Source organism: Haliotis cracherodii, unplaced genomic scaffold (assembly GCF_022045235.1).
Source record: "Haliotis cracherodii isolate W230 unplaced genomic scaffold, xgHalCrac1.p SCAF_8, whole genome shotgun sequence".
In the NCBI taxonomy this organism is placed as follows: Eukaryota; Metazoa; Mollusca; class Gastropoda; order Lepetellida; family Haliotidae; genus Haliotis; species Haliotis cracherodii.
The window spans coordinates 61,447,865-61,473,742 of NW_027266341.1; the positions used below are offsets into that span (position 1 = coordinate 61,447,865).

Here is a 25,878-nt window from a genome sequence, read left to right on the forward strand (position 1 = left end):
CCCTAGACACCAGTCCCTGCCCCCAGACACCAGTCCCTGCCCCTAGACACCAGTCCCTGCCCCCAGACACCAGTCCCTGCCCCTAGACACCAGTCCCTGCCCCCAGACACCAGTCCCTGCCCCTAGACACCAGTCCCTGCCCCCAGACACCAGTCCCTGCCCCTAGACACCAGTCCCTGCCCCCAGACACCAGTCCCTGCCCCTAGACACCAGTCCCTGCCCCCAGACACCAGTCCCTGCCCCTAGACACCTCCCCCCAGATGCCTCCCTGCCCCCTACTTACTGGACATTCTTCAACTACCTGTACTGAACGCTGCCTGATACATATTGTGAGGTATTGTATTGCCACGATAACCTCACGACTTTAAGACTGTCACTACTCTTGTACATAGATAATGGCAGGTGCTCTTGTTACCATGGCAATGATGTCACATGGATATTTGCACAAAGGTGTTGGGGACAGGAAAACAGCTGTCTTAAGCAGAGATAAATCTTTAACCTTAAAAAAGATGTTGGACATGGCCTGAAGGGAGGGGACTGTCTGGCATGTAGAGAGCTGGCTGGCGAGTTGTTGACATTGCAGCTATCATGCACAGTTATATAGGGTAGGTCCCAGTGGGCGCGGGGTAGACTGCCAGAACACAGGGCCTCCTGAAACACACACACAGCAGGTCGCATCACTCCATGGGGTGACTCATAGAAAAATCACATAGATATTTGTCTATACAATGGATTTATTTGTGGAGGGTGAGGTGTTGTAGATGGGGTTTGGTATGGTAGGTGAGGGTGGGGTGTGGTAGGTGGGGGTGGGAAGTGGTAGGTGGGGATGAGGTGTTGTTGGGGTGGGGTGAGGGTGGGGTGAGGTATGTGAGGGTGGGGTGAGGTATGTGAGGGTGGGGTGAGGTATGTGAGGGTGGGAAGGGGTATATGAGGGTGAGGTACGGTAGGTGAGGGTGGAGTGAGGTAGGTGAGGTTGGGCAGATGCGTTTGGAGGTTGGTTGATGGGATTTGATATGGTTGGTGAGGAGCACTAGTTACCATCACCCACACACACCCCCACCCCCACCCCCCCAACCCCCCCACCCTACCTAAAAAAAGAAAAATGTCCAAAAAAATTAAATTAAAAGAATTAGAACAAAAATTCTTTTATACTATCCCTGAGTATTTCCAGATTGAACTACCATCAAACTCGGCTCATTATTTTCAGCCTGAACAATTCTGGTGCTCGGTCATTAACCATGTTAACCATTGAGTCCTTCGGTTTTCACTCACCTTCACGAAATAGTACTGAATTTTTAAAACCGTTTGGGATATTGTTACTTATAACACACAGATCTGGTATATTAAAATCATGTATATTATAGCTGTATTACAGGAACATCAATTAATTATATCAGTTTTATATTAAAGGGGCACTGATCTAAAGCAATTCCCCGGGACTGGTTGTTGCCTTTGTTATTGTTTTTTCCCAGTGAGTACCCGGATGTATAGCAGAAATCTAGACTAGTTCGCGACCTCTGCTGCGGCATTCGTAAGCGCATTAGTCACTTTATGGGAAGTAATAAGGGCGTATGGTCACATTGATCAATAAAGTGAAATACAGTTTTCGAGATAATAAGGAAATGTAGGTATCTTTGTGGGTAGCATCGGTAATGGTGACGAAGTTTTGATAAGTCACTTGCTTGGTAATTTTGCGATTTTCGTTTACACTATTTTGACTTGCAACACAAAGTAAATATTTCACCTGAGCATTGCTTTTTTTATAGTGTGTATATTTTTTTACTGTCAAAATGTGGAACATTTTCAAATTTATTAAACGCCTAAATATTCAGTTATTTTACAAAGTGACTGAAAAACATTTCCATCTGTATTATTATGATAATGAATTCCAAACATTTTGATGTTTAATGTCATCACCAAGAGACTGAAAATGTTACGTTGAAAAGTACATTTCTATGTTGTTTGGCTTCTAATCCTACATAATAATCTGTTGTGATGTTTTTAGGCCCTTTTGATCGTCTTGATCAATTTTAGTCAATCTGGACAGATTTTTCAGTCAAAATGACTGAAATATTTACACATTTTACAAACTGACGGTAATATATACACGCTTACGAAAGAAAAGACTTGTGAAAACATCTATCGTGCATTGAAGAATTTCGGAACCAAGATGTAGAGTAACAAGAACGAATCGGTTCAATGCTACAGCAAATGAAGGAAAACAAAATGCAAATACCATAATTACAACCTACCAAATTTATGTTTTTAATTTGAGGCAACTTCCTTGTTTGAGGAATGTATTCGTGAATATCCACATAAAGGAAAAATATCCCACTCATCTGCAGCTGTACAAGGAAACTTATTCGATGTCACATGTCTCTGTAACAATCAAATATTTTAAAAGATATATATTTCGGGATATTATGACCTGTGTTCGTTTCTCAACTGATCACTTGGATTGTTTCAGGTGTTTCACATAGGTGTCAAGTCTCAAGTGTCGGCTGAGAAAGCCCACATGACAACTATTTTCATAACGTCCACAGTTCCTAAAAAATCCAATGAGTGATAGATAACAATTATCAATCAATCAATGTATCATCAGTTAACCCTTTGAACAAAGTGTGTTGTTTTTACATCGGCACTTCACGCCATGATATGAGTGTATTTCCTTTGTTTTAGTAAACCTAGACATGTAAACACTCACTTTTGACATATCCACTGTGCAAGATAACAGTGATTAATCAATCAACATATTTTCTGTTAATCCTTTGATGACTAGGAATGATCCGTTGATTTACAAAAAAAGTAAATTAACTGATCAGTCATCTCTTGCTGGGCTGCCACGTGTATATTACATAACACACATTTCACCTCACTTCAAACCTGGATTTAGATTGAATAATTACCCCAGACACAATAAATGCCAAATGGGAACCTTTGTCAGGTAATCTAAGTGGTGCTACCACTAACTGTACCTGTAATAAATTCATTAACTGAGCATCAAGTGAATGACGACAAATACACAAGTGTAGGGTTATACCAGGAAATTTGGATGACAACAAGGGAGTAGTAATCGTATTATCGACGCAATCCAAAATCTGAAAATGCTTTCACTGCATGGATACTTTTTTTATTATTAAACTATAACCATTTCCAAATGACGACATCCAATGAGCTCCGCCGTTCTTTTTGTCTGTTTGTTTAGGCTGAAGAAATTAATTAACATGCGCCCTTTGTCGAAATCTTTATAGATCTTAGCTAGGCTAAAGGTAAGACCTGTCTTTTTTCCTCTCAATCACTCTGGACCAAGGCTGATATAGCCAAGGTCACCTGACATTTAGTAAGTAATAAATATAAATGTAAACAGTAATTCATCAGCAGGATGGCAGCCGGTCGATGTACACAAAATTGGGGATTAACAATTAGGATTAGCATCTTATAAATAACAGCAATTACCGTACTCGACGTAATAAGCGCCCACGGCAACATTTGCTAAGATATTGGCGAGTGAACAATCCCAATTAGCACTCATTCTGATTGATCAATGTACACAAGACCTATTGATTCGCGTATAATACGCACTCGTGTGTTATATGCACCCTTAATTATGGGCATTTTATTCTGGAAAAATATATCTGTCGCACATAAACATTTCAGGCTCTCAGCATAAACCCCGAAATGTATTTTTCAACTCTGAATTTTTCACCAGAATAACATTCTAATAAGAGCCCCCTATTTCTAATTTTGAGAACGCCCTGGGCACTTATTACGTCGAATACGGTAAGTGTTTCAAGGCATATAGATGTCATGGCTCCAGGGTAATGAGCCTTTGCAATTGAATGTTCTTCAGACAATGGGTGTTGTAAATCAGTCGCTATGACAGTTTACCTGAAAAAAAATTGTTTTGTTCCTCCAAAATTCTTGTATAGTTTAATTCACTAACTTAATTTTGTGTCATCCAAAATGAATACTTGAAACACCTTCCTGAATATGTTAATTGGTAAATTACATCATCCGGGTAGAATAGGTCTTCAGCAACCCATGCTTGCTGTAGAAGACGACTCTGTTTGTTATAAGAGGCGACTTAATCAACAGGATCAGGTGGTCAGGCTTGCTGACATGGTTGATGCATGTCATTGATCCCAATTTCGTGGATCGATGCTCATGATATTAATCACTGGATTATCTGGTTCAGACTTGATTATTTACATACCTCCGTCATATAGCTGGAATATTGCTGAGTGCTGTGTCAAACAACAAACCAACCAACCAACCAACATCCTTCTAAATTTGCGTCACTTCCTATTTTTGGTCTTTAATCTCATTCTTCACGCTCAAATCTTTGGCTCCCGGTTCGCCCTGATTATGTTTCTAGATTTGTCAGCACCATACCCGTGCTCGTGGGTTTCACCGAAGTGGTAAAGGTCTGAGACCTGCATCACTTCGGGCTTTCCTCCCACATCAAGCTGACATGCCGTGATATAACTGGAATACTGTTAAAAGCGGCGTTAAACCCAACTCACTCACTCAAATCTATGGCTCCTTCAGTATTTCCAGTAATGCATGACATTGACAAAACAAAGTCACAAGGTATGTGATTTCTAAACCAATTAGCGATGACATTACAGACAAGATAATTTGGGACGCAACAGAAACGTGACACAAAATAACAATAGTTATGTGTGAAGTACATTTTATATAACTTGAACTAGAATTTCTAACATGTGTAGGGCATGTAGGAAAAGCATGTACATATATACGTATATATATATATATATACACACACACATGCGCACGCACACGCACACGCACACACCATGACATGTAAAGGGATATGTAACATTCATAATTTGTAGGTTTTGTCTCTCATGTAAACATTTTACTTACTTTTTACATTTTGTACTTTTTTTTCTATGTGATTTGTTGTTGATTTGTTCGGGTGGTTGGGTAGCCTAGTGGTTTAAGCGTTTGCTCGTCCCGAAAACCCAGATTCGATTCCCCTCATGAGTACAATGTGTGAAGCCCATCAATGATGTAGGGGTCCCCCGCCTAGATATTGCTGAAATATTGCTAAAAGTTGCGTAGAACCATACTCACTCACTCACTCTTGATTTGTTCTTCATATTTGGACAGGCAACATCTTATCAAGTCAAAGTTGTCTGATTGAAATTTTGGTGAAGATTATAAACTGCATGTAGCCTGAATTTTTCCATGTGTCGGCTTTTCATTGATTGGACAGATTGAATGTTGTGCTGGCACGTCATTGGTTGACTTCAGCACTTTGACTGCACCTTCAGATTTTTCAGCCACTTGTCAAGACAAGTAAATTCTTGAATAATTCATGGATATTTGCTGAGGATATACATTCGATTTTTTATCAGGGGAGACAATTCCAGGGTAGGCAGGATGAGACAATTCCCTGATGTCATTCATTGATAGGTCATTGCTATGCAGTGTCATCACTGGAATGTCATTTCACATTTTGTAAATGTCTGCCTCCAATGAAAAAATCTGCAAAAGTTATGACACCTGCCTTATCAGGTCTGACAGCAGTAAAATTCCAGAATTGTGGCAAGTGACATTTCTTGTGAACATATTGCCTTCCGGTGGCATCCCATCCCAATGAATTTCTCCTGCCAGAATACTGGAAACTAAACATAAGTAATTTTTCATGTTCAAATGTTGTCCTTTATGATGTGTGTCATGTCACTCAATAGAAGTTTTTAACATTTAGTATCCATGTAAACATAAAAACTCCATTTTGCATCTATTAGAGGAATTGACTTTCTTAGTAAAAGGTTGACGACATGTTGCAAATCCTCTCGGTCTAGACCTGCTAATGGACTGACTGGGCATCGGGTGACATCATGGGCATGTTTTGTTAAAACCTGAATGGAATATTGATGTAATTGGAGCCTTGACCTCAGACCCCTATGACACGAAGTTAGGGTAGTCAGGAAAACTGAAGCTCTTTCTGTTTCCTGTACATGGAAATATAAATATACATATAAATTAATTATCAAAAAAGGACTTTGGGTAACTGTCGTTAGCAAAACCTAACTTTAGATGTCCCAGATATCAGAAGCCTTTGGCTCATAGATTCAGTCAGCTGGGACCAAAGGTGTGCAATGACGGGTGCATGATGACAGGTGTGAGATGGTAGGTGCATGGTGACAGGTGCATGATGACAGGTGTGTGATGACAGGTGCTTGATGACAGGTGCGTTATGACAGGTGCTTGATGACAGATGTGTGATGACAGTTGTGTGATGACAGGCGCATGGTGACAGGTGCGTTATGACTGGTGCGTTATGACAGGTGCTTGATGACAGGTGCATGGTGACAGGTGCATGATGACCGGTGCATGATGACAGGTGCATGATGACAGGTGAGTGATGACAGGTGTGTGCTGACAGGTGCATGGTGATAGGTGCATGGTGACAGGTGCATGATGACAGGTGAGTGATGACAGGTGTGTGGTGACAGGTGCATGGTGACAGGTGTGTGATGACAGGTGCATGGTGACAGGTGTGTGATGACAGGTGCATGATGACATGTGCATGGTGACAAGTGTGTGGTGACAGGTGTGTGATGACAGGTGCATGATGACATGTGCATGATGACAAGTGTAGGGTGACAGGTGTGTGATGACAGGTGCATGGTGACAGGTGCATGATGACAGGTGCATGATGACAGGTGTGTGATGACAGGTGCATGATGACATGTGCAAGGTGACAGGTGTGTGATGACAGGTGCATGATGACAGGTGTGTGATGACAGATGCATGATGACAGGTGCATGATGACAGGTGCATGGTGACAGGTGCATGGTGACAGGTGCATGATGACAGGTGCATGATAACAGGTGCGTGATGACAGGTGTGTGGTGACAGGTGCATGGTGACAGGTGTGTGATGACAGGTGCATGATGACATGTGCATGGTGACAAGTGTGTGGTGACAGGTGTGTGATGACAGGTGCATGATGACATGTGCATGATGACAAGTGTAGGGTGACAGGTGTGTGATGACAGGTGCATGGTGACAGGTGCATGATGACAAGTGTAGGGTGACAGGTGTGTGATGACAGGTGTGTGATGACAGGTGCATGATGACATGTGCATGATGACAAGTGTAGGGTGACAGGTGCATGGTGACAGGTGCATGGTGACAGGTGCATGATGACAGGTGTGTGATGACAGGTGCATGATGACATGTGCAAGGTGACAGGTGTGTGATGACAGGTGCATGATGACAGGTGTGTGATGACAGGTGCGTGATGACAGGCGCATGGTGACAGGTGCTTGATGACAGGTGCGTGATGACAGATGCTTGATGACAGATATGTGATGACAGTTGTGTCATGATAGGTGCATGGTGAATGGAATATCGATGTAATTGAACGCTTGACCGCTGACCCCTATGCCAACACAAAGTTTGGGTAGACATGGACCATGTTATAAATTATAAAAATATGACTGATTTCTACTGGATATGGAAAGGGTTTTGTCACTTTATTAAGGTAACTGTCATGTTGATTACAGGTGAGAGATGATAAGTGAGCGATGACAAGTGATACAATATATACTGTAATGGATCTAGTAGTGACGCTTTATACTGTAACAGATCTAGTAGTGACGCTTTATAGTGTAACAGATCTAGTAGTGACGCTTTATATTGTAACGGATCTAGTAGTGACGCTTTATACTGTAACGGATCTAGTAGTGACGCTTTATAGTGTAACGGATCTAGTAGTGACGCTTTATACTGTAACGGATCTAGTAGTGACGCTTTATACTGTAACGGATCTAGTAGTGACGCTTTACACTGTAACGGATCTAGTAGTGACGCTTTATACTGTAACGGATCTAGTAGTGACGCTTTATACTGTAACGGATCTAGTAGTGACGCTTTATACTGTAACGGATCTAGTAGTGACGCTTTATACTGTAACGGATCTAGTAGTGACGCTTTACACTGTAACGGATCTAGTAGTGACGCTTTATACTGTAACGGAACTAAAGTACTCACGGAAATGAAAAAAAACTGTTTTTTCGTCCTCAGATCTTAAATAAATGCAGTTAATATACAAAATATGTAAATATTCAAACCACTCAATTAGTACTAATTGGGCCTTGGCACAAATACAGCATATCAAAGGTTTTTATGCCTTTTTACAAGTAAAAGTGTGTAAAAATTGAATAAAACAGACTATTGTGAAACAGGGCATAACCAGGTGTAAGTAGATCAAGGTGAATGTCCATGACCTATGACACCTTGACGACAGGTGAGAACAGGTGCATAATGCCTATAGTCTGTTTCTGCTATGTCAATTTGGACTTAGTTTTATTTTTGAATGTTGAAAGTGACGACAAATTACCTCCCGTAAAGTACATTTTGTATTGTTCACTGAGATCAAACTAGCAAATCCAGACTAGTGCTTTTCGAGTTGTTTTGTTATTTCATATTTACAGCGACGTAACACTTTGTGTCGATTTTTAAATTGAGAAAAAACGTTTTTTTTCATTTCCGTGAGTACTTTAGTAGTGACACTTTACACTGTAACAGTGAAGATTTATAAGCCAGTTACAGTAAAGATGTCACGACTAGATCTGTTGCCATGGTTGCAGTATGATGTGTCACTACTAGTATTGTTACCATGGATTCAGTATAAAACGTCATCACACCTGTGGGCTTTGGCAGGTTTTCGTGTAAAGGAGATAAGAAATTCTTAATATTACTCAAACTGCTAGGGGATAACCACGACAGTCAAGTAAGTGTGCCACTACAGGAAGCTGGTCAAGGTCTTGTGACATTTCACTGAGTCAATATGTACTAAGGTGTTAGCTCTTCCTACCGAGCCATTCAGCATGATACCTGTGAAGATCCAGGTTAGAATTGGTCCTCAGTAATATATGCTTGGTGGTCAGGCTCGCTGGCTTGGTGGTCAGGCTCCCTGGCTTGGTGGTCAGGCTCGCTGGCTTGGTGATGCATGTCATCGTATCCCAAATGCATGGATCAATGCTCATGACATTAATCACTGGATTGTCTGGTCCAGACCCGATTGTTTACAGACAGCCGTCATATAGCTGGAATACAGATGAGTATGGTGTTGAACAAACAAACAAACAAACATTCAGCACGAAGATAAAAAGATGAATGTTTCCTGAATGTTTCCTTATTAGTTACATCCTGTAACTAATCATAATCTCAATGATACATATTGTGAGCAATGTTCCACGCCATACTGGTACTTTTGCACGCTATCAACATTCCACTTAGAGGATGAATGAACATGATTCTGAAAAAAAAATTTTCTTTTCAGTTCCTTCGAGATGAGCTGCAGTACACTGATGGGTTTGAACGCCAGAAGACATTCCATGGCAACGACAAGCTGATCAGTGTCGAGGATCTGTGGCGAGGATGGAAGGGATCAGAAGGTGAGAGGAGGTGGTTGTAGTTGAAGATGTTCCATGGCAACAACAAGCTGATCTGTGTCGAGGATCTGTGGAGAGAGTGGTAGGTGAGTGGAGGTGGTTGTAGTTGAAGATGTTCCATGGCAACAACAAGCTGATCTGTGTCGAGGATCTGTGGAGAGAGTGGTAGGTGAGTGGAGGTGGTTGTAGTTGAAGATGTTCCATGGCAACAACAAGCTGATCTGTGTCGAGGATCTGTGGAGAGAGTGGTAGGTGAGTGGAGGTGGTTGTAGTTGAAGATGTTCCATGGCAACAACAAGCTGATCTGTGTCGAGGATCTGTGGAGAGAGTGGTAGGTGAGTGGAGGTGGTTGTAGTTGAAGATGTTCCATGGCAACAACAAGCTGATCTGTGTCGAGGATCTGTGGAGAGAGTGGTAGGTGAGTGGAGGTGGTTGTAGTTGAAGATGTTCCATGGCAACAACAAGCTGATCTGTGTCGAGGATCTGTGGAGAGAGTGGTAGGTGAGTGGAGGTGGTTGTAGTTGAAGATGTTCCATGGCAACAACAAGCTGATCTGTGTCGAGGATCTGTGGAGAGAGTGGTAGGTGAGAGGAGGTGGTTGTAGTTGAAGATGTTCCATGGCAACAACAAGCTGATCTGTGGAGAGGATCTGTGGAGAGAGTGGTAGGTGAGAGGAGGTGGTTGTAGTTGAAGATGTTCCATGGCAACAACAAGCTGATCTGTGTCGAGGATCTGTGGAGAGAGTGGTAGGTGAGTGGAGGTGGTTGTAGTTGAAGATGTTCCATGGCAACAACAAGCTGATCTGTGTCGAGGATCTGTGGAGAGAGTGGTAGGTGAGTGGAGGTGGTTGTAGTTGAAGATGTTCCATGGCAACAACAAGCTGATCTGTGTCGAGGATCTGTGGAGAGAGTGGTAGGTGAGAGGAGGTGGTTGTAGTTGAAGATGTTCCATGGCAACAACAAGCTGATCTGTGGAGAGGATCTGTGGAGAGAGTGGTAGGTGAGAGGAGGTGGTTGTAGTTGAAGATGTTCCATGGCAACAACAAGCTGATCTGTGTCGAGGATCTGTGGAGAGAGTGGTAGGTGAGTGGAGGTGGTTGTAGTTGAAGATGTTCCATGGCAACAACAAGCTGATCTGTGTCGAGGATCTGTGGAGAGAGTGGTAGGTGAGTGGAGGTGGTTGTAGTTGAAGATGTTCCATGGCAACAACAAGCTGATCTGTGTCGAGGATCTGTGGAGAGAGTGGTAGGTGAGAGGAGGTGGTTGTAGTTGAAGATGTTCCATGGCAACAACAAGCTGATCTGTGTCGAGGATCTGTGGAGAGAGTGGTAGGTGAGAGGAGGTGGTTGTAGTTGAAGATGTTCCATGGCAACAACAAGCTGATCAGTGTCGAGGATCTGTGGCGAGAGTGGTAGGTGAGAGGAGGTGGTTGTAGTTGAAGATGTTCCATGGCAACAACAAGCTGATCTGTGTCGAGGATCTGTGGAGAGAGTGGTAGGTGAGTGGAGGTGGTTGTAGTTGAAGATGTTCCATGGCAACAACAAGCTGATCTGTGTCGAGGATCTGTGGAGAGAGTGGTAGGTGAGAGGAGGTGGTTGTAGTTGAAGATGTTCCATGGCAACAACAAGCTGATCTGTGTTGAGGATCTGTGGAGAGAGTGGTAGGTGAGTGGAGGTGGTTGTAGTTGAAGATGTTCCATGGCAACAACAAGCTGATCTGTGTCGAGGATCTGTGGCGAGAGTGGTAGGTGAGAGGAGGTGGTTGTAGTTGAAGATGTTCCATGGCAACAACAAGCTGATCTGTGTCGAGGATCTGTGGCGAGAGTGGTAGGTGAGAGGAGGTGGTTGTAGTTGAAGATGTTCCATGGCAACAACAAGCTGATCTGTGTCGAGGATCTGTGGAGAGTGGTAGGTGAGAGGAGGTGGTTGTAGTTGAAGATGTTCCATGGCAACAACAAGCTGATCTGTGTCGAGGATCTGTGGCGAGAGTGGCAGGTGAGTGGAGGTGGTTGTAGTTGAAGATGTTCCATGGCAACAACAAGCTGATCTGTGTCGAGGATCTGTGGAGAGAGTGGTAGGTGAGACGAGGTGGTTGTAGTTGAAGATGTTCCATGGCAACGACAAGCTGATCTAGGTTGTCCATCCGTCAAATATTATCAAAAACTAAGTTAGATAAATGAAATTTTACACACTAATCCTACTGGTGGTAATTTTAATAGAGTTAAAGAAATTGTGTCTTAAATTATTTTTTTACAGAGTTTTTTAATGAGTTTAAAAATTGGTGCCATTAATTTTGTTTTTCCAGAGTTACATCATTGATACATGTTTTTGGATTTTGTGCATACAAAGTTACGGTCATGTAATTTTTCTCTATTTAGTGCCTTGAGTCTTCAATGGGGAAAGTAAAATCTGATTTTCTCATGACATAAAGCCACCCCAGTGCCTATCTCTTTAGGATATGTAGACTATTTTTTATTGTTAACATTAACCTCCATGTTATTCACTACTCTATGAATAAACAATATTCTAATGTGCCTCATGGTTGGGGATGGTGATAACACCGTTTTCTTTTTCAGTCTACAACTGGACCAACGATGATGTCCTGGAGTGGCTGGAATGCCATGTTGAGTTGCCGCAGTACATCGAGATCTTCCACACCAAGATGGTCGATGGCACCAGTCTCCCAAGGTACAGCAGCCTTTCCAGAGTTACTTCCCCTAGAAAGGGGTTTGGATCTTTCATTCTCTTTTAATGAGTATAATTTGTGAAAACCCACTCACTCGTAACCAATTCACTTCACTCTATTGTAGATGTAGCTAAATCACTGACTTTCTGACTTAGATATTTAACCCTATTCAACCCCACCCCACCCATCTTCCCGAGGCAAGAGAGTTAACTGACTTTAAAAGACCCGTTTCCACCCTTGCCGAACTTGGCTGGAATTTCTGGGCTTGACCATAGCACCACCAGTGGTTATTAAGAGTTTTGTCCCTTCTAAGCCTGTCCTTTGGACGAATCAGATTCCACCTCTCGTATCACTAGCATTTGTTTCAAACAAAATGGCAGCGCCCAGTCAAGACAATCTGATCAATAATCAAGATCTATGTTGTGATAAAACGGGTCTTACACAGCGAAGTACATCAAATCACATGAGCACCTTGATTAAAATTTAATTTATTTTAGAGCACCTTCTGTATATAGTTGTTGTTTCAGATTGGCTTACAGCATATTCTATATATAGTTGTTTTTTCAGACTGGCTAACAACACCTATATAAAATTGTTTTTTTCAGACTGGCTTACAGCAACAGCAACTTCTATACAACAACCCTGGGAATCAAGAATGCTGTTCATAAACAGAAGATGTCGGTGAAGGCAATGGATGCTGTGCTGTTCGGAGCACCAAAGAGTATGTACTGTTACCATCCAGCAGACTATTGTAATCACGATGTCCTCCTACCCCCCATCATCCTTGTATCTCCCTGAATGGATGTCATCTGTCCAGGTTCCCTGGCTTCTATTGTGAAACTGAATTAATTAATTAGTGGTTGTTTCCTGCTCCAAGTAATAATCCCAATGTTCATGTCAAGATGACATTGTTGCAGTTGTGCAGCTTTTATGCATCCGTTACTGACTTTAATACTAGAATATACTTCATGGTATGTATACAGTGGTTACCATGGTAACAAATACTCTATACTGTTACAAAGGCCTGACAGTTTGGTATTACATGGTGTCTCTATGAATATGACTGTTTTTGGCATCACTTGCATTGGAAACAGAACACTGCTGTCAAACTATGTTACAGCATAGATCAAAGCTAGGTTCCTCTGAGATGTGCCAGCGAGACGTCTGATAGACACCTAGAGCACACATTATCCAGACACCAGCCACACACCTAGAACAGACACCTAATACAGACACCGGCCAGACACCTAGACACCTAGAACAGACATCATTGAGACATCCGCCACACACCTAATACAGACACCGGCCAGACACCTAGACACCTAGAACAGACATCATTGAGACATCCACCACACACCTAATACAGACACCGGCCAGACACCTAGACACCTAGAACAGACATCATTGAGACATCTGCCACACACCTAATACAGACACCGGCCAGACACCTAGAACAGACATCATACAGACACCGGCCACACACCTAATACAGACACCGGCCAGACACCTAGACACCTAGAACAGACATCATACAGAGAACTAGACACCAAGAACAGACATCATTCAGACATCCGCCAGACACCTAGACACCTAAAACAGACACAATCAAGCTCTGCATTATATATATACACCAGTCTGACACCTAATACAGATAAAGCTGAACACCTGATAGACACCTAGCACAGCTAACTGTTTTCGTCCACGAGTCCTAATAATGATAACACACAGCAAAATGGCAAATTTCTACTAGTCCTTATGATACCTTAACTATTGGGCAGTTTGGCAAGGACTTAAGTCTAGTGCCAATTTCTAATGCTGCAAGGCATGAAGTTGTTTTATTGGGACACCGGAGCCATTGCCATGATGATGCATATCCCCTGTGTGTTATTGTTATTCAACGGGGCACAGGTGGCCCAGTCGTCTAAGGCGGCGCGATTCACTGTGCAGAGTTGCATCCCTTGGGCACGCCAGACACCTATGATTGTGGGTTCGAATCGCGGTTCGCCCCGATTATGTTTCTAGGTTTTGTTGGCACCATACCCGTGCTTGTGGGTTTCACCAAAGTGGTGAATGTCTGAGACCTGCATCACCTCAGACTTTCCACCCACATTAAGCTGACACCACGCGATATAACTGTAATACTGTTCAAAGCGGCGTTAAACCCAACTCACCCACTCGCTATTATTATTAAACATATTTATTGTCCAAAAAGACAAAGGGATTGGGCACAAGTGCACCAATTATGACCGTCTTCTCCTGTGTGTTACAGAGGCCCACAGCTACATGAAGGACATCGCTCTGGTAGCATCGCTGATCATTGCACTTGGGGGATGCTGGTTTGCTTACATCCATCACCACTACTCCCAGAACCATGTGAAGAAGATGATGAAGGACTTGGAGTGTTTGCAGAAAGCTGAGGAGGCCCTACAGGAACTGCAGGAAAAGTAAGGCATTTTGGGACAGGAATTGGGGCATTATGGGACAGGAAGTGAGGGACAGGAAGTGAGGGACAGTGTGGGACAGGAAGTGAGGAACTTTATGAGACAGGAAGTGAAGGACAATATGGGACAGGAAGTGAGGGACAGTATGGGACAAGAAGTGAGGGACAGTATGGGACAAGAAGTGAGGGACAGGAAGTGAGGGAAAGTATGGGGCAGGAAGTGAGGGACTGTATGGAACAGGAGGTAAAGGACAATATGGGACAGGAAATATGGGACAAGGGTTGAGGCATTGTGGGACAGGAGGTGAGGGGCAATATGGGACAGGAAGTGAAGGGCAATGTGGGACAGGAAGTAAATGACAAGGGGTGAGGGATAGTATGGGACAGGAAATGAGGGACAGTATGGGACAGGAAGTGAGGGACAGTATGGAACAGGTAGTAAAGGACAATATGGGACAGGAAGTATGGGACAAGGGGTGAGGGACAGTATGGGACAGGAATTGAGGGACAGTATGGGACAGGAAGTGAGGGACAGTTTGGGACAGGAAGTGAGGGATAGTATGGGTCAGGAAGTGAGGGACAGTATGGGACAGGAAGTGAGGGACAGGAAGTGAAGGACAGTATGGGACAGGAAGTGAGGGACAGTTTGGGACAGGAAGTATGGGACAAGGGGACATTTTGGGTCAGGAAATGTGTGACCTTACACAGACAGCATAGCTTGCTGTTCATGCCATCAAACACTGGTTTGTTTTTTCCAGAAGCTGTGACATGGCTGTGACATTGCTAACTGTGGTGTAAAACAACATCTACATTTTGTCATGATTTGTATTGTAACAGAGCATATGGTAACTCCCCTGGCTGGTAGTGTAGAGCCCATCACTCTACATATACAGGAAGCAAACTTTTTGCTTTCCTTTTTCCTGGTCAACACTACATGCTCTGTGCAGTTCAATAAGATCTTTATAAATCAACTGATCAGATGTCATGAAAGCAGAGCAAATGAACACAGGTATTGTTCCTCAAAGCTTTCAGACTAGCTGAGCGAGACAAAGCAGATTGGCAAGATGACAAATAGCATCTTATGTTCCTCATTCAATACATCATTTCCAGACTTGAAATGGCAGAGGAAAAACAGAACAGTGTCTCCATAGAGAAACAGAATCTGGAGGCCAAGTACAAGGACGAGATCGATTCAGCCAAGGTAAGACTGATTGTAATCCAGTATGGAGTAGGAGACCTGATAGGTGATAGGGTTTTCAGGGCCGCTTCCTGTCATCATGGTTTGCCATTACGTACTTGTTAGTTTGGCATTTGTGACAAAACATCTGGTATTGGGTGTGGGAGTTACTAAATTAAATTCAAATCTGTTTTGGGGTTTACATGTGTTTTTGTGTGAGAACTAATGACAAAACTAATGATGTGGATTTTGTTTTGAACAAACCTATCCAGTAATGTTGGTCAGGTACAACTGTGTCTGCAGATGAGGGTTCATCTGAGGGTTCAAATCCCCTACTTGTTATCCTTGAACAGTGTGTTATCCTTGAACAGTGTGTTATCCTTTAACAGTGTGTTCTTGGGTTTCAACAAAGGGGTAGATGTCTACAATGTGGATCTCATTATGCTTTCTATTCACATTGATATAACTGACATACTGTACAGTGTTAAACACCCTCACTGAAGGGTGTGTCTAGATGGTGGTGTTATCACTGTTAAACACCCTCACTAAAGCATGTGTCTAGATGGTGGTGTTATCAGTGTTAAACACCCTCACTAAAGCATGTGTCTAGATGGTGGTGTTATCAGTGTTAAACACCCTCACTGAAGCGTGTGTCTAGATGGTGGTGTTATCAGTGTTAAACACCCTCACTGAAGCATGTGTCTGGAGGTGGTGTTATCAGTGTTAAACACCCTCACTGAAGTGTGTGTCTAGATACTGGTGTTAACACTGTTAAACACCCTCACTGAAGTGTGTGTCTAGAGGTGGTGTAATCTGTGTTAAACACCCTCACTGAAGTGTGTCTCTAGATGGTGGTGTTATCAGTGTTAAACACCCTCACTGAAGCGTGTGTCTAGAGGTGGTGTTATCAGTGTTAAACACCCTCACTGAAGCGTGTGTCTAGATGGTGGTGTTATCACTGTTAAACACCCTCACTGAAGCGTGTGTCTAGATGGTGGTGTTATCTGTGTTAAACACCCTCACTGAAGCGTGTGTAGACGGTGGTGTTATCTGTGTTAAACACCCTCACTGAAACGTGTCTAGATGGTGGTGTTATCTGTGTTATACACCCTCACTGAAGCATGTCTGGATGGTGGTGTTATCTGTGTTATACACCCTCACTGAAGCGTGTGTCTAGATGGTGGTGTTATCTGTGTTATACACCCTCACTGAAGCATGTGTCTAGATGGTGGTGTTATCTGTGTTATACACCCTCACTGAAGCGTGTGTCTAGATGGTGGTGTAATCTGTGTTATACACCCTCACTGAAGCATGTGTCTAGATGGTGGTGTTATCTGTGTTATACACCCTCACTGAAGCGTGTCTGGATGGTGGTGTTATCTGTGTTAAACACCCTCACTGAAGCGTGTGTCTAGAGGTGGTGTTATCAGTGTTAAACACCCTCACTGAAGCGTGTGTCTAGATGGTGGTGTTATCACTGTTAAACACCCTCACTGAAGCGTGTGTCTAGATGGTGGTGTTATCTGTGTTAAACACCCTCACTGAAGCGTGTGTAGACGGTGGTGTTATCTGTGTTAAACACCCTCACTGAAACGTGTCTAGATGGTGGTGTTATCTGTGTTATACACCCTCACTGAAGCATGTCTGGATGGTGGTGTTATCTGTGTTATACACCCTCACTGAAGCGTGTGTCTAGATGGTGGTGTTATCTGTGTTATACACCCTCACTGAAGCATGTGTCTAGATGGTGGTGTTATCTGTGTTATACACCCTCACTGAAGCGTGTCTGGATGGTGGTGTTATCTGTGTTAAACACCCTCACTGAAGCATGTGTCTAGATGGTGGTGTTATCTGTGTTAAACACCCTCACTGAAGTGTGTGTAGATGGTGGTGTTATCTGTGTTACTACCTGCTTGTTACAGAGCAGATCCATGGAGGGAGACATATCGGTAAGCTCAAGGATGTTGGAGTAGTCCATCGTGTAACCATGGTAACCAGTGTAACTAACCGGTTGTTACTTGCTGTTTGTATTAACATCAAATATCCCTTGCCTGCAACCTTTGTCACAATTTTCTATCTTGTTATTTTTAAGTTGGGTTTTCAGAATTGGTAGGTTGTGAAAGATGTAATTTCATCTGTTGTTTTGTTTATCAATTTTGCGTTAACAAATCATTTGATTTAAAGGTTAAATAAATATAGTTGAATATTTGTTCAGTTTTTCTTTGAATTTCTTGAATAGGAATAAGTTGTGCTTGGGAAAACTGTCGTGAGATGTTTAATACATTGGTTGCCCTGCTTAAGCCACTGCTCTACCTATAACAATCGCATATATATACCCTCAACTCATGCGGCCATAAACGTGAAGCTTGTAATACAGGATGCAAACTTTTTGCTTTCCTTTTTCCTGGTCAACACTTAGTGGAAAATACTAAACTGACAACACACGTGTCTGTTCCGAAATAGAAACAATAAATAATACTATGGCTGAGTTATAACAATCGTTGGAAGAACCAGTGTTACTATGAAATAACTGACCACAATAACTGAGCAAACGTGACTGTTTAACTGAGCAAACGTAACTGTTTAACATTTTTGCTTTTCTTAGCTGAAATCAGTCGTGGAGACATACCTGATTAGGAGACTTTTCTGTAATTTTTGAAGTATTGGAAATATTATTCATGTCCTGACGATGCAGTATTTGTGGGGATTCAGCAGAAGACTAGGTCCCCTAGTTACCATGGTAACTCATGCTTGTGTAATTGCTTTGTTATAATGCCACATAGTCTTCTGTCATGGATTGGGTTCATGTTTGTGGATGGGCACGCCAGAAACCTATGATTGTGGGTTCGAATCCCGGTTCGCCCCGATTATGTTTCTAGGTTTGTCAGCACCATACCCGTGCTCGTGGGTTTTACCGAAGTGGTAAACGTCTGAGACCTGCATCACTTTGGGCTTTCCTCCCACATTAAGCTGACACGCCGCGATTTAACTGGAATACTGTTAAAAGCGGCGTAAAACCCAACTCACTCACTCATGTTTGTGGAAAATTGTTCATGAAACGTAGTTTCTGTTATTAGGTAATTGCTCCCCATTGTGACAAGGTCCGGGTGAATGTAGGATATTAAAGATGAACATTTAACACTTGGCTCACTGACTGGCATTGATGGGCCTGGCTTGTTGCTCAACATACACTCTGTAAATCTTAGTCATGTTTGGGTTGCAGGAATGTATAAATATTGTTGATATCGGCGTGGTGGAGTAGCCAAGTGATCGTAGTGTTTGCTTGTCACACCAGAGGTGTCGGGTCAATTCCCCATGGGGGTGCAATGAGTGGGGGCCATTTCTAATGTCCTCCAACATGGTATTGATGGAATATTTCAAAAACAGTACTCACTCACTCACTCACTCACCCACTCACTCTGTTTGTTGACAGTCGAAATCTGTTTTTTTAACTGTCGTGCAGATTTCTGTCAATTGCAGGATTTGCAAAGCATGTGTACTGCCAACTTGTCAACAGATATTTGACAGATTTTTTCATGTTTTTCAATCAGGGTTCTCGTGTGATTCGATGCACTCCGCGATGTAAGACCCGTTTTATCGCAAGATAGTTCTTGATTATTGATCGGATTGTCTTGACTGGGTGCTGCCATTTTGTTTGAAACAAATGCAAGTGATACAAGAGGTGGAATCTGATTGGTCCATAGGAGAGGCTTAGAAGGGACAGTACTCATAATAACCACTGGTGGTGCTACGATCGAGCCCAGGAATTCCAGCCAATTTCAGCAAGAGTGGAAACTTGACTTTTAAGTCAGTTGACAATCTGGCCTCGGGAAGATGGAATATTGCCCCAGTGGTTACTACAGGCGTCTGGGACCTTCTGTGTTACAGACACGGTGTCCCTCACCTCAGAATCTTACTGGATATACACTTGTAAATTAATACCATATTCTAACAAACTAGGATGTGTCATAAGTACTGTTTGTGCGGTAGTACTGAATTAACGTTGTAGTAGAGTGAAGCGTGGGCTTGTTGCATGTGGTTGAGACTTGAAGTGACAAGTGGGTTGTTGTTCAACAGTAGAGAAGTGCTGGTATTTATTAACACTGTGAAATATATTTATTCATGAACCTTGACATGAAGTTGTGATGAATTATGGACTTTTTGATGTCATTGTACCTGACTGTGGCATTAAATATCATCACGTTCAAATCAAGGTCAATGAGTACTATTACTTTTGATTATTTTAAACCATCTGCAAGAATTTCAAATGTTAACAACTTTATTCCCTTGCCATAATGTACCATTTTTAACTTTATGACTGATGAAAAAAACATTTCTATGACTTCCTGTTTCAGAAAGAGGCTGAGAGGTTGAAAGAGGCACGACAGGGAAACAACATGGAGGAGAGCCTTAAGCTGGCCGAGGCTGAACTCGCACAGGTGCGGGCCGCGCTCCGTCGCACAGAGAAGGAATTGGAGCTGCAAGAGCACTGGTCTGTCCCATCCGAGCTGCAGGCGTGGTTGCAGCTCACACATGAGTTAGAGCAGGTACACTACATGGCGAAACGATCTGCAGCGGAGAAGCAGCTGTCGGTGGCCAAGGAAGGGGTATGTAGTTGGCTCTCCAGCAATGGAGTTGGTTATGCAACTAGTGGCCATAAAAGGATTACACTCAGGAACTAGTAGTATGCTCAAATGTTACAAGATTTTGAAAAAAACCTTTAAAAATAAGGGGGAATAACTCTGCAGCGGTGACATACAGTATTAATGAGTGAAATAGTCAAAGGTTCTTGTTATCTTAATGTTAATGAATAAAACTTGGCCACTGATGCTTAATAATTCCTTTTTGCAGTGTGATAAGATCCGAAAAAGAAATAAGGCGTTTCTGGGGTCCCTTCGAATGGCCCATGGAAACTCACTGGATGACATTGACCAAAGAATACTTATTGCCAGGTAATGACAAAATGTAAATATGTAAATGTAACATGATTATTGAACATTTAATATAATCGGAATGATAATGATAGATTTAATTGGAAGAAATAATCATGATCTGAAAGTAATATATTTAATATGAAAAAATTGTAGTCATTGGTTGGTTGAAGACAAGGTGCCTACTGTCATTGGTTGGTTGTAGACAAGGTGCCCTACTGTCATTGGTTGGTTGTAGACAAGGTGCCCTACTGTCATTAGTTGGTTGTAGACAAGGTGCCCTACTGTCATTGGTTGGTTGTAGACAAGGTGTTCCACTGTCATTGGTTGGTTGTAGACAAGGTGCTCTTGTGTCATTGGTTGGTTGTAGACAAGGTGTTCTGCTGTCATTGGCTGGTTGTAGACAAGGTGCTCTGATGTCATTGGTTGGTTGTAGACAAGGTGCTCTACTGCCATTGGTTGTAGACATGATGCCCTACTGTCATTGGTTGGTTGTAGACAAGATGCTCTACTGTCATTGGTTGTAGACAAGGTGCTCTACTGCCATTGGTTGTAGACAAGGTGCTCTACTCCCATTGGTTGTAGACATGATGCTCTACTGTCATTGGTTGTAGACATGGTGCTCTACTGTCATTGGTTGGTTGTAGACAAGGTGCTGTACTTTCAGTGGTTGGTTGTAGACAAGGTGCTGTACTTTCAGTGGTTGGTTGTAGACAAGGTGCTGTATATGTAGACAAGGTGCTGTACTGGCAATGCTTGGTTGTAGACAAGGTGCTGTATATGTAGACAAGGTGCTGTATATGTAGACAAGGTGCTGTACTGGCAATGCTTGGTTGTAGACAAGGTGCCCTACTGTCATTAGTTGGTTGTAGACAAGGTGCCCTACTGTCATTGGTTGGTTGTAGACAAGGTGTTCCACTGTCATTGGTTGGTTGTAGACAAGGTGCTCTTGTGTCATTGGTTGGTTGTAGACAAGGTGTTCTGCTGTCATTGGCTGGTTGTAGACAAGGTGCTCTGATGTCATTGGTTGGTTGTAGACAAGGTGCTCTACTGCCATTGGTTGTAGACATGATGCCCTACTGTCATTGGTTGGTTGTAGACAAGATGCTCTACTGTCATTGGTTGTAGACAAGGTGCTCTACTGCCATTGGTTGTAGACAAGGTGCTCTACTCCCATTGGTTGTAGACATGATGCTCTACTGTCATTGGTTGTAGACATGGTGCTCTACTGTCATTGGTTGGTTGTAGACAAGGTGCTGTACTTTCAGTGGTTGGTTGTAGACAAGGTGCTGTACTTTCAGTGGTTGGTTGTAGACAAGGTGCTGTATATGTAGACAAGGTGCTGTACTGGCAATGCTTGGTTGTAGACAAGGTGCTGTATATGTAGACAAGGTGCTGTATATGTAGACAAGGTGCTGTACTGGCAATGCTTGGTTGTAGACAAGCCTTTGAGGAGGTGAAGCAGGACCTACAGGAGCGTCTCCATCGCTGGCAGACCATCGAGGAGCTGTGTGGTTTCATTATCATGAGCAACCCCGGCCTGCCCACACTCCGACAGATACTGCAGAAAGACACAGGTAACATCTACATCCTCATCTACATCCTAACCCACATTTACGCCCACATCTACACCCACATCTACACCTACATCCACATCTACAACCACATCTACACCCACATCTACACTCACATCCACACTCACATCCACATCTACACCCACATCCACATCCACATCCACATCCACACCCACATTAACACCCACATCAGCCACCTCTGTATCCATCTTAGACTGTGACATGGTATCTCAATGGGCTAGCACTACAAAACTGGCAAAAGCCTTGACTAGTACAAGCCGCCACATACACTAACTCGTTGGGGCACAGGTGGCTCAGTCGTTGAAGGCACCACAATTCACTGTACAGAGTTGCATCTTTTGGTCATGCCAGAAACCTATGATTGTGGGTTCAAATGCTGGTTCACCTGGTTATGTTTCTAGATTTGACAGCACCATCCTCGTGCTCATGAGTTCCACCAGAATGATATATTTCTGGGACCTGCATCACTTGGAGCATTCCCCCCACAGCTGACAGCCCGTGATGTAACTGGTCAAAGCTGCATTAAAACTCAACTCATTCACTCACTCACTCACTCACTCACTCACTCACTCACTCACTCACTCACTCACTCACTCACTCACTCACTCACTCACTCACTCACTCACACATCCATGCAGGTCCCTATATAAGTGCTTCAACAAGACGTTAAACCCCAGTTTACCTCACCTCTGTCACCATACACAATCACAGCTGCACCTGGACTTAACTCAAACACAACATACTTGAAAACAATATATTCTATTAATCATGTATGTGATTAATTGTGGATGTTGTGTGTGGCAGGTCAAGGAGGTCGCGTGGGGTCGTCCATCCTGGGCCCAGTAGGCGTGGAGGAAGCAGATGAGGACCTGCCCCCAGCCTACCCAACTGGTGAGTACAGGCAGTAGGCAGAGGCTGGGCTGTAGGCAGAGTGCAAGGGGTAGGCAGAGTGCAAGGGGTAGGCAGACGGTATGCAAAGACCATAGGCTGAGTATGCAGTAAACAGAGGGTGGAGATACACAGCAAACAAAGCATGGGGGATATGTAATAAAGAGAGTGGGTGATATGTAATCAAGAGAGTGGGTGATACACAGTCAACAGGGTGGTGATACACAGTAAACAGGGTGGAGATACACAGTAAACAGAGGGTGGAGATATGTAATAAAGAGAGTGGGTGATACACAGTAAACAGGGTGGAGATACACAGTAAACAGAGGGTGGAGATATGTAATAAAGAGAGTGGGTGATACACAGTAAACAGAGGGTGGAGATACACAGTAAACAGAGGGTGGTGATATGTAATAAAGAGAGTGGGTGATACACAGTAAACAGGGTTGAGATACACAGTAAACAGAGGGTGGAGATACACAGTAAACAGAGGGTGGTGATATGTAATAAAGAGGGTGGGTGATACACAGTAAACAGAGGATGGTGATATGCAGTAAACAGAGGATGGTGATACGCAGTAAACTGAGGGTGGTGATACTAGTATGTAATAAAGAGAGGGTGGTGATGCACACTGAGTAGAGTTTGAGCCAGTCATGTGTATGACTATCTGTAAGATCTACAGCTTGTGATAAAGCCACCAACAGTACAGCATGTATACAACCTCCTTGTCATACCCCACTATGCTCCCCTGCCTGACAATCCTGTCAACGTTTTGTATAATTTTTTTCTTTATTGATGTCTTCTTATCTATTTTAATTTCATGACAGAAGTACATGGAACAACCAACATTTATTTTACTCCTGTTTATAGATTTTATTATTTATCAAAATGCCAATGGGAGGATTGATAGAGGGCACATGAGCATGTATCAAAATATTTGCAGGCAAATCAATAAAACAAGGTAATCATTTTCATTTTCTACTCTCTAATCTGAGTGCAGTCTTTCCACTTTGTACATACTGGTGTCTGACTGAAACGTGTTGCCGTGTGATACCACTTCTCACATATAACCCCTTGTGTTGACAGTTGTACATTCCACAGTAGCTAATGGCACAGGTCGTCCACGTGCTCTTTCAGGTAGGCGATGTAGTTGTGTGTTGTCACAGCATGGTGGGTGATGCGGCAGTGGCGACAGCTAACTCCGTCCACACAGGAACACGTGGACCTGGCTGGGCTTTACATCCATCAGTGGTTGTTTGGAAAATAGCATCAGCTTGTTTGAAAAAATTACTATAATGTGAATAATAATATATTCCAAAACATTAATGACACTGGTATTTGTTCCATAAAATATGAACAAAACTGATATTTGTTTCTCAAAACATTAATGATGCCACTATTTGCTTCACAAAACATTAATGATACAGGTATTTATTTCACAAAACGTTAATGACACCAGAATTTATTTCACAAAACATTAATGACACAGTTATTTATTTCACACAACCCTTATGATACTGGTATTTATTCCACAAAACACTAATGATACTGGTATTTATTCCACAAAACACTAATGATACTGGCATTTATTTCACAAAACACTAATGATACTGGTATTTATTCCACAAAACACTAATGATACTGGTATTTATTCCACAAAACACTAATGATACTGGTATTAATTCCACAAAACACTAATGATACTGGTATTTATTTGACAAGAGATTATTTTGCTGTTGTACTGAATAAGAATCTGTGGAAAAAAAGTCATAAGTGTCAAGAGAGCTTGTTAGCGGTCAGTCATTTGCACAACCAGCCAGTCATTTGCTCAACCAGCCAGTCGTTGCACACCCAGCCAGTCGTTGCACACCCAGCCAGGTTCACGTTTCACAGTAGAGCCTAATTGTAGTCACTCACCAATAATGCACCCAACCTTCTGCTTGGAATTGAGATAACTAACTGGTTTTGCCAAAGTAACATGTTGAATGGATCTCAATGACAACATCAATACATTGTTTGGAATGGATCCAGTTTTATTGCAGAGTTGAAGGGAGGTAACTCTCATGGATCTGTGACTTGTTTCTCTCATTTAGATGATACTCTAGGACAAAAGTTTCTTCTGTTGGGCGAGAAATGATGTTACTGTCCTCATTTCATTCACCTACATCCTTCTGTCCATGCACCAGCTGCGAATATATCTAACTCATCGTAATAATCTGGCTGAGGAAGCCAGTTTTATGGTGGTCCCAAATTCCAGAAGTTTATTCTTTACGAAATCCTTGGCTTTGTTGTATTGAAATATGAAAAAATTATGCTTTTTATTCCGTTGTCTGAAGAAATGGTTTGTATGTGGATAAAGTCAGATTTGACGGACAATAATACTCCCATGTGTGGCTGTAAATACCATCAATGTTTATGATGTATATAGGCTACATTGTTGATTGTCGCAGATGCTGTAATAAAATCAACAACAAAAGTTCCTGTGACACCAATATTTTGGTGTATTTTTCAAACAAGTAAAGTTTGGTTTTCAATATTGTAGTATTCGAATGGAATCAAGTCACAAAAACGCAACTGCTACAGAAAAGCATGCATTGCATGCAAAAGTTGACTTTCATGCAACCCCCATGCCCAAGAATGGGTATAAAAACATGTGCGTTAACGGGATTCCATATGCATTGTTTAGCATCGTGCTGACAACCACTCAGAAAAACAACACAATTACAAAA

General features: G+C 42.5%; 1 protein-coding gene across 4 annotated transcripts in view; it reads left to right on the plus strand.

The window, feature by feature from the left end:
- The window catches only part of LOC139450760 (stromal interaction molecule 1-like), a 91,610-nt gene that overhangs the window by 40,258 nt on the left and 25,474 nt on the right, over positions 1–25,878 (plus strand). For 2 of the 4 annotated variants that reach the window (XM_071232586.1, XM_071232589.1), the window contains exons 3-13: positions 9,323–9,437; positions 12,009–12,120; positions 12,724–12,839; positions 14,388–14,562; positions 15,669–15,759; positions 17,658–17,684; positions 20,091–20,342; positions 20,587–20,687; positions 22,107–22,243; positions 23,066–23,152; positions 24,236–24,286. In XM_071232586.1, coding sequence (XP_071088687.1) covers positions 9,323–9,437; positions 12,009–12,120; positions 12,724–12,839; positions 14,388–14,562; positions 15,669–15,759; positions 17,658–17,684; positions 20,091–20,342; positions 20,587–20,687; positions 22,107–22,243; positions 23,066–23,152; positions 24,236–24,286 — 1,264 coding nt within the window. The remainder of the gene's footprint in view (positions 1–9,322; positions 9,438–12,008; positions 12,121–12,723; positions 12,840–14,387; positions 14,563–15,668; positions 15,760–17,657; positions 17,685–20,090; positions 20,343–20,586; positions 20,688–22,106; positions 22,244–23,065; positions 23,153–24,235; positions 24,287–25,878) is intronic. The other 2 variants (XM_071232588.1, XM_071232587.1) reach the window with 2 other exon arrangements.